At 38.9% G+C, this 13413-nt stretch overlaps 1 protein-coding gene across 8 annotated transcripts in view; it reads left to right on the top strand.

The window, feature by feature from the left end:
• The window catches only part of lrp8 (low density lipoprotein receptor-related protein 8, apolipoprotein e receptor), a 170503-nt gene that overhangs the window by 114077 nt on the left and 43013 nt on the right, over positions 1 to 13413 (top strand). For all 8 annotated transcript variants that reach the window (XM_078946021.1, XM_078946019.1, XM_023954326.2 and 5 more), the window contains exons 5-6: positions 7179 to 7553; positions 11578 to 11700. In XM_078946021.1, the coding sequence (XP_078802147.1) occupies positions 7179 to 7553; positions 11578 to 11700 (498 nt within the window). The remainder of the gene's footprint in view (positions 1 to 7178; positions 7554 to 11577; positions 11701 to 13413) is intronic.

The raw sequence follows: 13413 nt of genomic DNA, 5'->3' as shown, positions 1-13413 counted from the left end.
GTCTGGCCTGGACCACCCCTTGGTTAGAGGGAAGCTGACGATTCGTTGATAACCCCAATGGGAGCATCCAAAAGGGGGAAAAAAAGCCAAACCAATTGTTCAAATATTATCAGCAGCATTCTGAATTGCATCTTTTTTCTTTTTTGCATCTTCCCACCATTGCAGAAGACTGATTTGTCAGATGCTGCTCCCAATCCATGTTTCCAAATGTGTTATTTTAGCAGTGTGCACACTGAACCCCTCTGGACATGTCGGAAAGTGAATTTCTTGCAAAGATGCTTCCTGTTTGTTTGTGAGTCGGTGATAAATCAATTTTATATGTCATTGCCTCGCGCTGTCTATTCCGTTAAGGGAAAAAAAGAAACACATGGAAGCTGAAGAACTGCCGGCTGTGTTTGAGTGTGTAGAGACTGCTATCACTCTGTGCTGATGTTTCAAAAGCCTAATTCAGCCAAAACACAGATAAACACCGAAAACTCTGGAGAGGGACCGCATGTCAACTTAACCACATCTGCCTTCACACACAGAAGCATAAACACTTCAGCAGGATGTTGCATCAACAGCATCAAAAAGGGCCTTTACTCCCACTTTTTCTTTCTTCTTTTAGATACATTTCTCAGAGTTGGACCTGAGTGAAGCAGGATGCTAAATATATACTGTTTCAGGCAACATCCTATCACTGAAAATAAAAACAAGCCTTTGGCATTCCCCCAATACATTAGTCATTCACATTACATTAGTTGCATTTGCTTCTTAACCCTGGCATGCATATAAATGCACAAAGGGTATCCAGGATATAGTTTTCAATCTCCACTTTCTGTCATTGAGACATTTGCATGGAGCAGCTGCTCAATAAGTTGTTCTATCAAACTTTGTTTTTTATGTTTGTTTACTTTGCAGTTAGAGTATGAACAATGTTAAAGGTTGTACACTAATTAGTAGTCAACTTATTCTCATCTAGAATGGATAAAAACACTAAAGATTTTTTTAATATATTTAGAAATAAATGCATGAAAGGGTTAACCTCATTAAGTTGAATTACTTTTGCATAGCCTTAATATTTCATATATGGTGGGAATTCACAAAAGTCGGAATACTTTAGTTCTGCATGCATTCAGATAGTATTTCCAGGTATACCTCAATTCTATATGCTAGACTTTTGTAATACTTTCTTGAAAAAGAAAGCTGGCAAAAGTGTTTTTAGCTCATGAAAAGGAAATGGTCAAAGTGCGCCGCAGCAGTCCAGCTGAAGTTGAGTTTGACTGATGCTGTGGCTGGAGTGAAAAGAAAATGTGCCTAAAACCTCAATGAACTGAGTCAACCAAAAATAAAGCACTCCAAGTCATTTCTGCCAAAGGGATCTTTCCAAATATGGGACAATGGGGTGCATTTAGTTTTTATATGCCTTCTTTTGAAAGAAAAAAAAAGCTTTTTGGATGAAAACCATTAATTGAATTTCTGTCATTTTGATGCTTTGTGAGAACCACATATTTTTGTACCCTGATGTTTTAAATCTTAAAATAGTGAAAGGATGTACTCTATATTATAACACTATTACTCATTTTTTCCTATTAAAAAAATGAGGATCCTACTTGTCTACAAGATGGCCCATTAAGCCTACTCTCCTCTGCACTGCCTTCAGGTTTTGCCCATTTTTAGAGGAGGCAAGGGGAAGTCGATTGTGTTCTGCTCAGTAAAATGCAGCACAATTCCAGGTGCTATGAAAGGCATTGTTATTTTATATCTCCTTGTAGTTGCTGGGAGCTTGCCTTCAGCTCGTATTTCTGCCAACACCCTCTAGTAAACTGCGGTTGGTGTAAGCTTGTGTACGTGGGTGGAGTTGTGCACATAACGACTGGGTACCTGACATGTCCGACTGGTGTGATCGATTTGATTCTTTGCTTCAGAAACACTAAAGTTAATGATTCAAAGAGATAACCTATTTGGTCAAAGCGTGTTGCTGTCCAAAATGGCCTCCCTTGCTTGTTACATGTGAGCTGTAGTCATAATCAATCTTTCCTCTTGATTATTTATGCATGGTATCAGTTGATTAGTGAGACCCGTATTGAAAGAGAGCTCCTTTGTCCTTCAGATCAAGGTGACTAAGCCGTGCCCTGTTTCATCTATTAACTGTCCGGTGGCCAGTCTGTGTATGGATGAATGGAAAACTTTGACCCCAAGCTGAACACAATCACCTCCAAGAGGTTACTGATGAGATGTAATCAAGTATACAGGGTGGTTGCCCGTTTTCATGACAACTAAAAGTTACCTTACAGCAGACCAACACAAAATCTGAGTGGGACTTACATAGTTTTATATATATATATATATATATATATATATATATATATATATATATATATATATATATATATATATATATATATATATATTGTAAAAATATATTGTAAATATCTTTTTATTATTTTTTAACACATGAACAAAGTCAGAAATATTGAAACATTATATATAGAACAAAAAACAAAAGAAAAAGTCAACATAAGTAGGTACGTACAGTTTGTCAGGTTGAGATTTTTTTCCTTCCAGGATACTGAACACAAAGTTCACTATATGTCATAACCTTTTCTTGTTTTGTACATAAACCATTTTCTCCCAGTACTTCAGAAATTTTTTTTTCCTTCATTTTTAGTTTGTAGGTAAGTCTGTCCATTGTTTGGATTTCTTCCACAATATACATCCATTGCTTGTGTGTTGCTGCTTCAGCCTTCTGCCAGTTCTTAGTTATGGCTTTCTTTGCTGCCACAAGAAGAGCTTTTACTAGATTTTGGTCCGTTTTATGTTCCGTTCCCTCTAAGTAACCCAGATAAATCACAAGACAGCTTCGGGGGATCTTATACCTGAGTGTTTCACATATAGCTGAGTGGCTGGTGTCCCAGAACAGCTTTATTTTCTTACACTCCCAAAAAATATGTGTCTGATTTGAATCCTTATCCATACAAATTCTCCAGCACAGTTGCTGAGTTTTAATTAGTTTGCCCTTGATTTGTGGTGTTATAAAATATCTTATTTGGTTTTTCCAAGCAAATTCTCGCCATTTTAGTGACTGTGTGGTAGTTTGGTGAATTTTCCACATATTGTCCCACATCTCCTGTGAGATTTTCTCTCCCAAATCCTTTTCCCATTTTGCTCTGACATATAGAGTTGACCCGGCATTTCATTCCAAAAAGTGCTTATATATAACGGATATAACCTTGGGAATATTTTGACTGTAGGCCTGTATAAATGTCTTAATTATTGGGTGTATTGTGTGTTCCTCTGTTTTGATTCGCTTCTCATAGTAGTCTCTCATTTGCATATATCTGAATAGCTCTTGGTTTATTAGACCAAATGTGTCTTTAAGTTCCTGAAATTCTCTCATTTCGCCTTTCTTTATTATTTTGCACATGGCCGTAATACCCATTTCAGCCCATTGTTTGAATCTGTAGTCAAATTGTGCAGTTCTAAATTTGTCATCATATGCTGTCCATTTCAGCAATCTGAGTTCTTTACCCATTTGTAGTTGATGTTGATAGAATTTTAGTAATATTTAATCACAGCAATTTTTTTTTTTTTTTTTAAATATATACAAATATGTATACTGTTAGTTTTTGGGATGTGGGAGGGGCTGACAGCAGCATCCGCTGTTGCTAACAGTTAAAATAAGACGTTTCATAGTGGAAGTGATGAAAAATGGAGCTGTGACTTAACCCCTTTTTTTTTTCCTCATATCAGTTTGAAAGGCATTTTGTGTCCAAACAGCCAATGATGGCTTCTGCTCTTCCTTCCGACCTCCCACTTTGTCATACACACCAATAAATGCATTTGAATTAGTTAATGGTTAAACGTTTTTGGAAAGATCACGTGACAGTGCTAGAAGCCAAACAATGTGTGTTTTAATAGAAAATCAAATAAGTTAATCAAATAAATTAAATAAAAAAATAAGGAAGACATAACAAATTTTAAACACTATAGGGCGCTTCGGATTGTAAGCTGTACCGTCAATGAATGGTCTTTTTATCAATTTATGTCACTTATAAGGTGCTCTGAACTATGATGAACATTAAGCGAGACAAAAGAGTTTATTAACTGTGTTCACAGTAATTCTAAAACCTGTTTGTGACACGCTACATGTTAGCCGCGTTGGCATAGTCACTATACCGAACCTTGTTCGCAACATGTAACAAAAGGAGTGGTACCGCTAACACAGACCTTACTGTGACTGCCACGTTTGCAACAGCACAACCAGATTTGATCCATAAGGCTCACTGTCATTTTTTTGAAAAGAATTAAGGCTTTTATGTGCACCTAATAATGCAAGAAAAACAGTACTTTTTGTTTAATAACCAATTTTAGAGGGATCTTTTTATAATTTTGATAGAAAGTATGTGTTATTGTGTCTCTTCTGCTGCATTTAGCTCAAAATCTTAAAACACAACCATTGTCCTAGAGAAAATGAAATTGTAATCAAACTCTGTTCAAGAATGGCAGCACAGAGAGGAGTTACTTTGCTGTGATTAAGCATGTATGCATTCATGATCAAATTTGTAGCCACATTTTTGGCATAAATAGTAAATACCATATACTTGTATGGCGCTTTCTACCTTCCTCGAAGGCTTTGCAGCCCAAAACCCATTCATCCATTCACACACTGGTGGCGGTTTCGCTGCCGAACACTGGCGCCAATTTTTCACCAGAGGCAAGATGGGGTTCAGTATCTTGCCCAAGGACACTTCGACTCATAGTGTGCAAGGCGGGAATAGAACCAGCAATCAAAGGTCGACCGCCCTACCGCTGCACCACGGCCGCCCGTTTTCTTAGCTTTACAGCAAATTTTGTCAAAGATCTTCTTGCTTTGTTGAAATAGCTGATCAGTTGGAACATTTTACTTTTTTTTAAATTTCCCATCTCATTTAACATTAAATTTATAACTTTTATAAATATTTTATTCACTTTTTGTCAACCTAGAGAAATGTAGCAACTGCATGCGGAATTTATCGCAACACTGAGTTGTTACAGACTGGAACTCACATCGATTATAGTACTCGGATGGCCCCAGATGTCAGACTGCTACGACTTGTCCGTTAGATGCACATGTACGGTGATCAGCCAGCATTTTTAATACCCCTGCATTGTGCCAAAACAGCTCTGGCCCACTGAGGCATAAAACCTTTGAAGGTGCCCGGTGCTATCAGCCAGCAGATGTTGGCTGCAAATCCCTCTAATTCCTCTAAGCTGTGAGGTAGAGCACCACAAATCATACTTGTTCCTGAACATCACCAGACTCTCTGTTGCAGATTTATGGCATGTACCCTCTTGCCCCAGTGAGGCCTGTAGGTGACAGTCTTTGATAATCATATCAGACAGCCTACATTTACCTTTGTATAAAAAAGACTATCTGATAAATATGATTAAGTGAAATTATTGTTGCTCCTTGGAACAATAAAATTTGGGAATTTTAAGTTGTTGTTCACTTTTGGGCATATCCCTTCAGGGGTCGCCACAGTAAATCAGCTTTCACCGATTCTCACAGGTCGTTTGGTTGACAGTTTTGCGCCTGAGGCCCTTCCTGACACAACCCTGTGATAAAGCTGGGCTGGGGACTGGCACAGGGAGACCCAGAATTAGGCCCCCTTGTGACCACATAGTTGGGCAGAAGCACAAAGGGCCTTCCCTAAGGACCCACACGAGATTAAGCTCATCGTGCCCACTGGGAAATGGACCCTGGTTTCCCATGCGTCAGGTCTACACGCAGCCAACTGCTAGAATTCTGGGAATTTTAGTACTACAAAAAAATGTTGACAGCAAACATTTGTTGAATTGCAAGTTCCCCAATAGTTCCTGTCAAGAAGAAAAAGTTTCAAAAACCAAACTTTTTTTTTTTTTAATTATGTTTCAGTATCCCAGTGGGAACCATTCTATTGAGCTTCTTCTTTTTTCCCTTGCTGGTTTATAGCCAACACTTGACTGACCAAGCCCCCTGCTTTAATGAAAAACTCCCCAAGTGTAAAAAAACAACAACAACATGGGTGGTAATTGTGAAGTACAGGACCCTCTGAGATTTTGTGTTTTTGTTTTTTTTTTAATATCATCAGGGGTATTTTTATGTTTACACATTCTGTGTATAAGTCCTTTGATACAAACAAGCAGAGTTAGTGGTGGGATGCTGCAGATGATGATGAAGTTTATGTGCTTTAGTAGATAAGTCTCTTGCAGTTTGCCATAAATGTATCTTTAATGTAATGTATAGCCAGGAAATATAGAGGCAGTCTAAATGTCAAGGTATCTTTTGTTTGTTTTGGTGTATTCCTTCTTGTTTTCTTGAGTTTGTGTAATCCTGAAGGGACTTTTAAATGTCGCTGCTCTGATAATAAAGCACCACGGCAGATTCTCTGGTACAGCAGGATATTGTTAAAAGCTAATATTTGTGGTTGTTTTTTTTTCTTTTTTGGGTTGGGAATGAGCAAGTGTACAGCACAAACACTCCTGTTGGGGGGGTTCTGCACTGCGGCAGACACCTGCTGCTGAGTCCCAACTCAGCTCATTATGCCCCCATTTCCTCACTCTATCCGTCTGCTGCAGAAAGCCTCTCAAGCTTGTGCTAAATGTCCATAACATCCCCTTCTCAGCAATTTTTCTGTATAAATATAACATTTTAGGTTTTCGTGAGCTCTAATGTTGGCTCTTCTTTCCTTTAACTGATGCATATTTCATATCCTTCACCTGCCCCGTTTGTTCTGTCACATCCAGGGAAAATACTTCTTGAATGAGGTGCTCCTTAAAACCCTGTCAGATTTCCTTTTCCAGACCTATCACATGCTAAAAGGAGCAAAAAGTATTGTTTGGCATTTGCTCTTTCCTCTGTACCTGTCAACTGTAACACTAACTCTGTCTCATAATCTCAGGAGAATCTGAGGAAGACAAGTGTGTGTGCATGTATTTCCACCTCTCTGAGGAGTTGGAATACATGCAGTCATGAGGTCATCTGTCTTGTAAATCCCGTTTTCTATTTTCTGCCTTCTACACACCCTCTTTAAAGGTGTTTCTCCTTATATCCCATAGTACTTCATTATCCTGAGCTTTTTTCTAATAACTTGCAGCTATTGTTTCATAACAATCAAATTATGAAATCACGATAACATGTCGCACATGATTTAAAAGTCTTTTTTTGGGTCTTGCAGATGCCAAGGCCTGTGCCTCCAAAGATTTTCAGTGCCGTAATGGGAAGTGCATAGGCCCGACCTTCGTCTGCGACGGCGACAACGACTGTGGCGACTCCAGCGACGAGGAGAAGTGCTCCTCCCCAACATGCGGCCAGCATGAGTTCCGCTGCAACAACTCGGAGTGCATCCCTGCCCTGTGGAGCTGCGACGGCGACCCAGACTGCAAGGACAAGTCAGACGAGTCCGCCGAGCGCTGCAGCCGTGGGAAAGAGCCCCAGAAGCCCCGCTGCCCAGTTGGCGAGTTCCAGTGTGGGAGCGGGGAGTGTGTGCACATGAACTGGAAGTGCGACGGCGATGCAGACTGCAAAGACAAATCAGACGAAGCTAACTGCCGTAAGTCACTGGTGGACGTGTTGTGTTTGGGAGGTCTGATGAGTGGGTTGGTAAACAAGCGAGCTGATGAGTGCGGAGCTCAGCGGAGGGATAAAATGATGCTGGGGTTGTCGGTTTAATTACTCTCAAACAAACTTCTCGCAAACCAAATTTATTCTGCCAACAAGAATACTCTGTGCTGGCACAGGATAATATAACAATCCCGCAGCGCCAAAGTATAGCAGTGTTATTCAGAGCAATTAGAAATCCCCATAAAGCAGTCATAAGAGTGAAGGATTTCTTTATTAAAATAGACTGTGGGGTTTATTTTGAAGCCAGTAGCACACTGATTGTATATTTGTGCAGCTCTGCTGACTGTGCACAATGACTCAGTCACGTTTCACACTGGGAAATGTAATTGCCGACGATATTGTTTATGTGAATTTGCTGCACAATATTTGCTACAGGGTTACGTTTATTGCAGGTTGCTTTGAATTTATAAAAGACAAGCTGCAGCTTTAAACCAATGCCTTTAATGGAGACACTAATATCCCATGATGCACTGGATAAACGGGCATCTCTGAGCTTCCACAACACGTGGATTACGTTCATCGTGAACAAAGACTACATTATGGATGTTTCACCAGATGACTGAAGGAAGATCAATGCTAACGGGATCATGATGATAGATGAGTGTGTTGCTATGCAACCGTTTCATCTACACAAACTGGAGAAGCTCTGAGAGCATGCTTCCTTTGGTTTTTCGTATTTCTTTTAAGTGTATGTGTGCATGCCTGTGTGGGAAGTGAGGACCCTTCATCAAGCGAGACCCCCATCTGGTCTCCTCTTCACACTCCCACACACCACTCAGTAAGCTGACAGCAGCCTCACGTGTGAAGGCATGATATAAGCACAAACACACACTGATGAGCGTTTGCTTGAAGCTCAAGCTGATGCAGACAGTCAGACCTGCACTTACACAGAAAAGGCCTCAATAGCAACCTGCAGTTTTGGCACAGAAACTCAGTTTTTCAGGCCTGTTTTCAGTTGTGTTCAATAAATACCTCACTGAGTCGAGACAACTTGGGAAAGCAGAGGTATTCCTGAATCTAAAACCGATACCTTTAAATGCTGAAATGGTGCCAAGCACAGTGGTCACTTAATGTGTGAACTTCTTTTCTTCCACTGAAAGAACATCTTCACAGTATGACAGTTTCCTGGAATGGGCCACTTGGTTTGGCAAGTTTGATGGCTCATCTCAACTCAGGTGGTCTGTCTGAAAACAAGCCTGTTTATTTGCAAGTGAAGCCTGGGACGATTCAATAAAAAAGTTGTAAAAATCTGTGCTTCAGTAGATGTGAAAAGGAATTTCAGAGTCTGAAAAGCATTTAAATTCAGGTAGAATGAAGTAAAAACAAAACCTAATCTTCTCAAAAAAAACTACTGAGTTACTGAATACTTGTGGTATTAAATGAGAGGCCTAGGTTTTTAAACGTTTTCCTTTAATCTCTTATGATATATTTACCTGTAAATGTATAAAAGTAAAAAGAAAGAAAGTTTCACTCTTGTAACCCTTATACCTTTTTCAACCATTTTAACGTATTTTCGATTAACATGTACAGTGGGGCAAAAAGTATCAAGTCAGCCGCCAATTGTACAAATTCTCCCACTTATAAAGGGCCTTGAAATGCTTCTTACGAAGCCACTCCTTCATTACCCTGGCTGAGTGTTTGGGATCGTTGTCATGCCGAAAGACCCAATCATGTTTAATCTTCAATGCCTTTGCTGATGAAAGGAGGTTTTCTCTCAAAATCTGATGATACATGGCCCCATTCATTCTTTCCTTTACACGAATCAGTCGTCCTGGTCCCTTTGCTGAAAAACAGCCCCAAAGCATGATGCTTCCACCTCCATGCTTTGCAGTAGGTGTGGTGTTCTTTGGATGCAAGGTTGCGTTCTTCCTCCTCCAAACACCAAAAAGTTCCATTTTGGTTTCATCCAACCACAGGATATTTTCCTAATCCTCTTCTGGATCATTCAAATGCTCTCTAACAAACTTTAGGCAGAACTGCACATGTACTGGCTTTAGCAGGGGGACACATCTGGCACTGCAGGATTTGAGTCCCTGTTGCGTAAGGTGTTACTGATGGTGTCCATTGTTACTTTGGTCCCAGCTCTCTGCAGGTCATTCACTAGGTCCCACCGTGTGGTTCTGGGATTTTTGCTCACCGTTCTTGTGATCATTTTGACCCCACAGGGTGAGATCTTACGGGGGGCCCCCAGATGGAGGGAGGTTTTAAGTGGTCTTGTATGTTTCCATTTCCTAATAATTGCTCCCACAGTTGATTTCTTCACATTAAGCTTCTTACCTATTGCAGATTCTGTCTTCCCAGCCTGGTGCAGGTCAACAATTTGGTTTCTGGTGACCTTAGACAGCTTTTTGGTCCTGGCCATAGTGGAGTTTGGAGTGTGACTGTTTGAGGTTGTGGACAGGTGTCTTTTATCTAGAAAACAAGTTCGAACAGGTGTCATTTATACAGGTAACAGGTGGAGGACAGAGGATCCTCTTAAAAACTACAACATACATCTAATACTGGCATAATTATCTGAAAATTGTCTTTATTATAGAAAAAAAACATACATTTTACATTAACTTAACAGTTTACTAGTTAAATATTCTTTTACCCTCAACTGCCTACTCAAATCTTTCCACAGAAGTTTTCAGATTGATCAAAAATGAACATTTGCCCCTATTAGAAAAGGCATTTTTGCATGTAATATTTTCTAAATTAAAAATGATACAAACATGTAGGTTTAGAAAATTCATTTTAAATATTGGAAACTACATGTACACGTGAAAAAGTACTCATAGTGAAGGTGGTATCATTAACTTAGTCTTGTGAGGCTTTGTATTTTGCTTTGTCCAAGTCTGTGCTTTTATCCTATTATGGACTAAGGCAGGTGATTGGAGGTTTATGTAAAACAAGATGTAATGGATTTAGGCGCCTGTGTAATGTAAATGAGGCTGAGTACAGCTTCAGGAAACGCTGCATTCCACTGTCGATGAGAGACGTGTGAGTCACAGCTTAAACCCTTCTGCTCCTCCTCAAATCCGTCAGGCTCTTCCCCCTGTCTCCCATTTCATTCCTGACATCTCCTACCATGATCTTTTTTTTCTTTTAAGATTTGTGTCCACCCAAGCTGTTATTATCGTTTTTCTGTGCATCACCTGCAGGTTTGCTGACATGGTGTGTGTCCCTGTTTGGCTTTTCTTTATTGTTGCTGTAATTTCACAGTAGTTGTGTAGCAGCAGTTTTTTTTTTTTTTTTTTTTTTACATACTCCATTGTTATTGATCGTGTCTGCTCCATGCTTTAGCAGAGGTGGTGCAACACACAGTACATGAATTATTAATCAGCCAGTTAAAAAGATGAATGGCTTAAATAAGCCTGGCCTTTGTGGTTAGAGCCTGCACCGTTCATGTCTGTAGGCATGTTTGCTCATCCTGGATATTGACGTTTTTCTTCCCCCAGACTCTGCATGAATAAATGTCTGGATATTATAAATTTTTTCTTTTAAATGTTGATGGCTTTTTATATTTACATGCAGAAATTATGATTTTTTTTTCATATAAATGCCTTTTAAAGTGGACATTTTTTAGAAAGAATATGTGACTGCATTTATTGATGCCATAATGGTCAGTTAACTAAAAAGAGTGTAGTTTGTACTGCTTCTTAAAACTTCTAGCTTTGTCATCTTCCTTTTCTGCAGTATTCCCATGATAATTTGAAACAAGTTCAATCTGATTTAGATATTTTAGTCCTTGAAGATGTGAATGCATATCCAAAAACACATTTTGTCTATAGAAACACCCATTTTTCTTTTTTAAAATCTAAATATTTCTAAATTGGGATTACATGTTGAGGTGTGCTTGGGTTATTCCAGCTGCCCAATACAAACAAAAACATAACTGTTGCATATTGTATAAGCAAATGTTTTTAAGCATCTTTACATATGTCATATGTGTTTTTTTCTTTTTTTTTCAGCGTTACTTACATGCCGACCTGATGAGTTCCAGTGTGGTGATGGCACCTGCATTCATGGCACCAAACAGTGTAATAAAGTTCACGACTGTCCAGACTACAGTGACGAGGCCGGCTGTGTCAACAGTAAGTGTGGCATTGGCACAGAGAAAGGCAGACAAGCAGGTGACATGGAACAGAACAAAATCCTCTCGTAGTTTTTTTTAATTACATCTTAAATTGGAAATTCCTTTTTTGCCCCCTAACTAAATGCTCTAGTAAAACATCATTCTTTGTTGTACATGCTGATGTAATATCTGGAAAGCTATAGGACTTTGTGTTTCGTTATTCCAGTTTTTTAAGGTAATTTCTGTTATTTTAATTTAAAAAAAAATTCCACTTGAAAAAAAAGTAAGAAACTAAGTTGTAGTCTGTGTGGTTATGTCCTTTCTCTCCCACTGTCCACAAATACAAGTGAAGTTGATCTGCGGTTAAATTTGTCTTCAGAGGTGCTCGTGGTTGGGCATGGTTTCCCATCCTGTTTGTCTCTGTGGGGTCCTGTGAGGAGCCGACAACCTTTTCAGTGTGTACCCCTCTCTCCGCTCACTGACAGCTGGGACACACTCTGTCCCCAATGCAACCCTTAACACTGTGAAGTGGGGACAGGAAATGAACAGATGGAGATCCACAGGGGATTTTCATCACACCACAGTGCATCAGATAGCTGGACCCATTTATTTTGCCTTTGATTTTCTTAAATAAAGCAAAATTGTGCTAATTTAAGAAAAAGAAACACTCCATAATGGGATGTAAGTTAAAAAACTATAAAGGGGGGGGGGGGGCTTTATTTACTTTATAAAGATGCATATAAAGATGAATACATTTATTTGCACTTGAAAGCTGAAGCAGGTTTACAAAGATGGATACTAGTGAACATTGAGCCAAAGTATTTTATTTTACCAACATCAGGGTCATAAGTTCAGCTGTCTCTGTATTTTTACTGCTCCTGGATGCTGCATAATTGAAAATGCATTATTCCTACATTAACTTTTAGTCATCAATCAAAAAATGTCTGTTAGGTATTTTTTTATGCTATTTTTTAAATCAAAATCTCCCAAAACAAAATATCTTGGCCTTTTATTGTTTGCAGTTTTTTGTCCACACAAAGCTAAGTTATTTCTATTCTTGAGCATTAACGTTGGTCTGGTTCTGATTGCAAATCATGATTTCTGCGGCTCCAGAACCACATGTGACTCTTTCACCCCTCCATTTTGACTCTTTGGTTACAGAAAAATAAAAAGGTTTTAGTTTTACAAAGTAACTGTAAAATAAAAAGTTAGTAGAAAAAGTTGGAAAAAAAGTAAATTAACTCAAACTTTATTCAACTTATTCACAGTTGAAGGACCGTACGCATCACTCAACAAGGCTCCTGACAACTGTAATTCTTCAACAACCTACATCAAACGAAAACATTTTGACAGATTTTAGAGCTTTATATACCACAGAAAATCTACTTTTGGATCAGATGCACAACCAGAATCCATACCTAGCGCCAAAAAAAGCAATAGTTCATCCATGTTTATCATAATAGTAACAATAAAATAATAATTTTCTGAGGGGTGAAGGAAGACTGTACCTCCTGTTGGGTTGGGGTTTGTAAGGAATGGATCCGGTGTTGAAGGGTGCTAACCCCTGCCCTGAACTATTAATTGAAAGAAAATAACCATTTTCATTTCTTTGTTTATTGGAAAAATTCCACCATCAAAAAAGGGAAAGCAGTAAACTGTTACACTGACATAGAAACTTTCATCTGTTTTAATCACTTTTGCTTGTGTGTGTTATTATTGTAAAATGTCTCTT

Source organism: Oryzias latipes, chromosome 4 (genome assembly GCF_053564925.1).
Source record: "Oryzias latipes strain Hd-rR chromosome 4, Olatipes_Hd-rR_3.1".
NCBI lineage: Eukaryota > Metazoa > Chordata > Actinopteri > Beloniformes > Adrianichthyidae > Oryzias > Oryzias latipes.
Note: the sequence above shows the minus strand (reverse complement) of the source record. Positions and strands in the feature narration are given on the sequence as shown.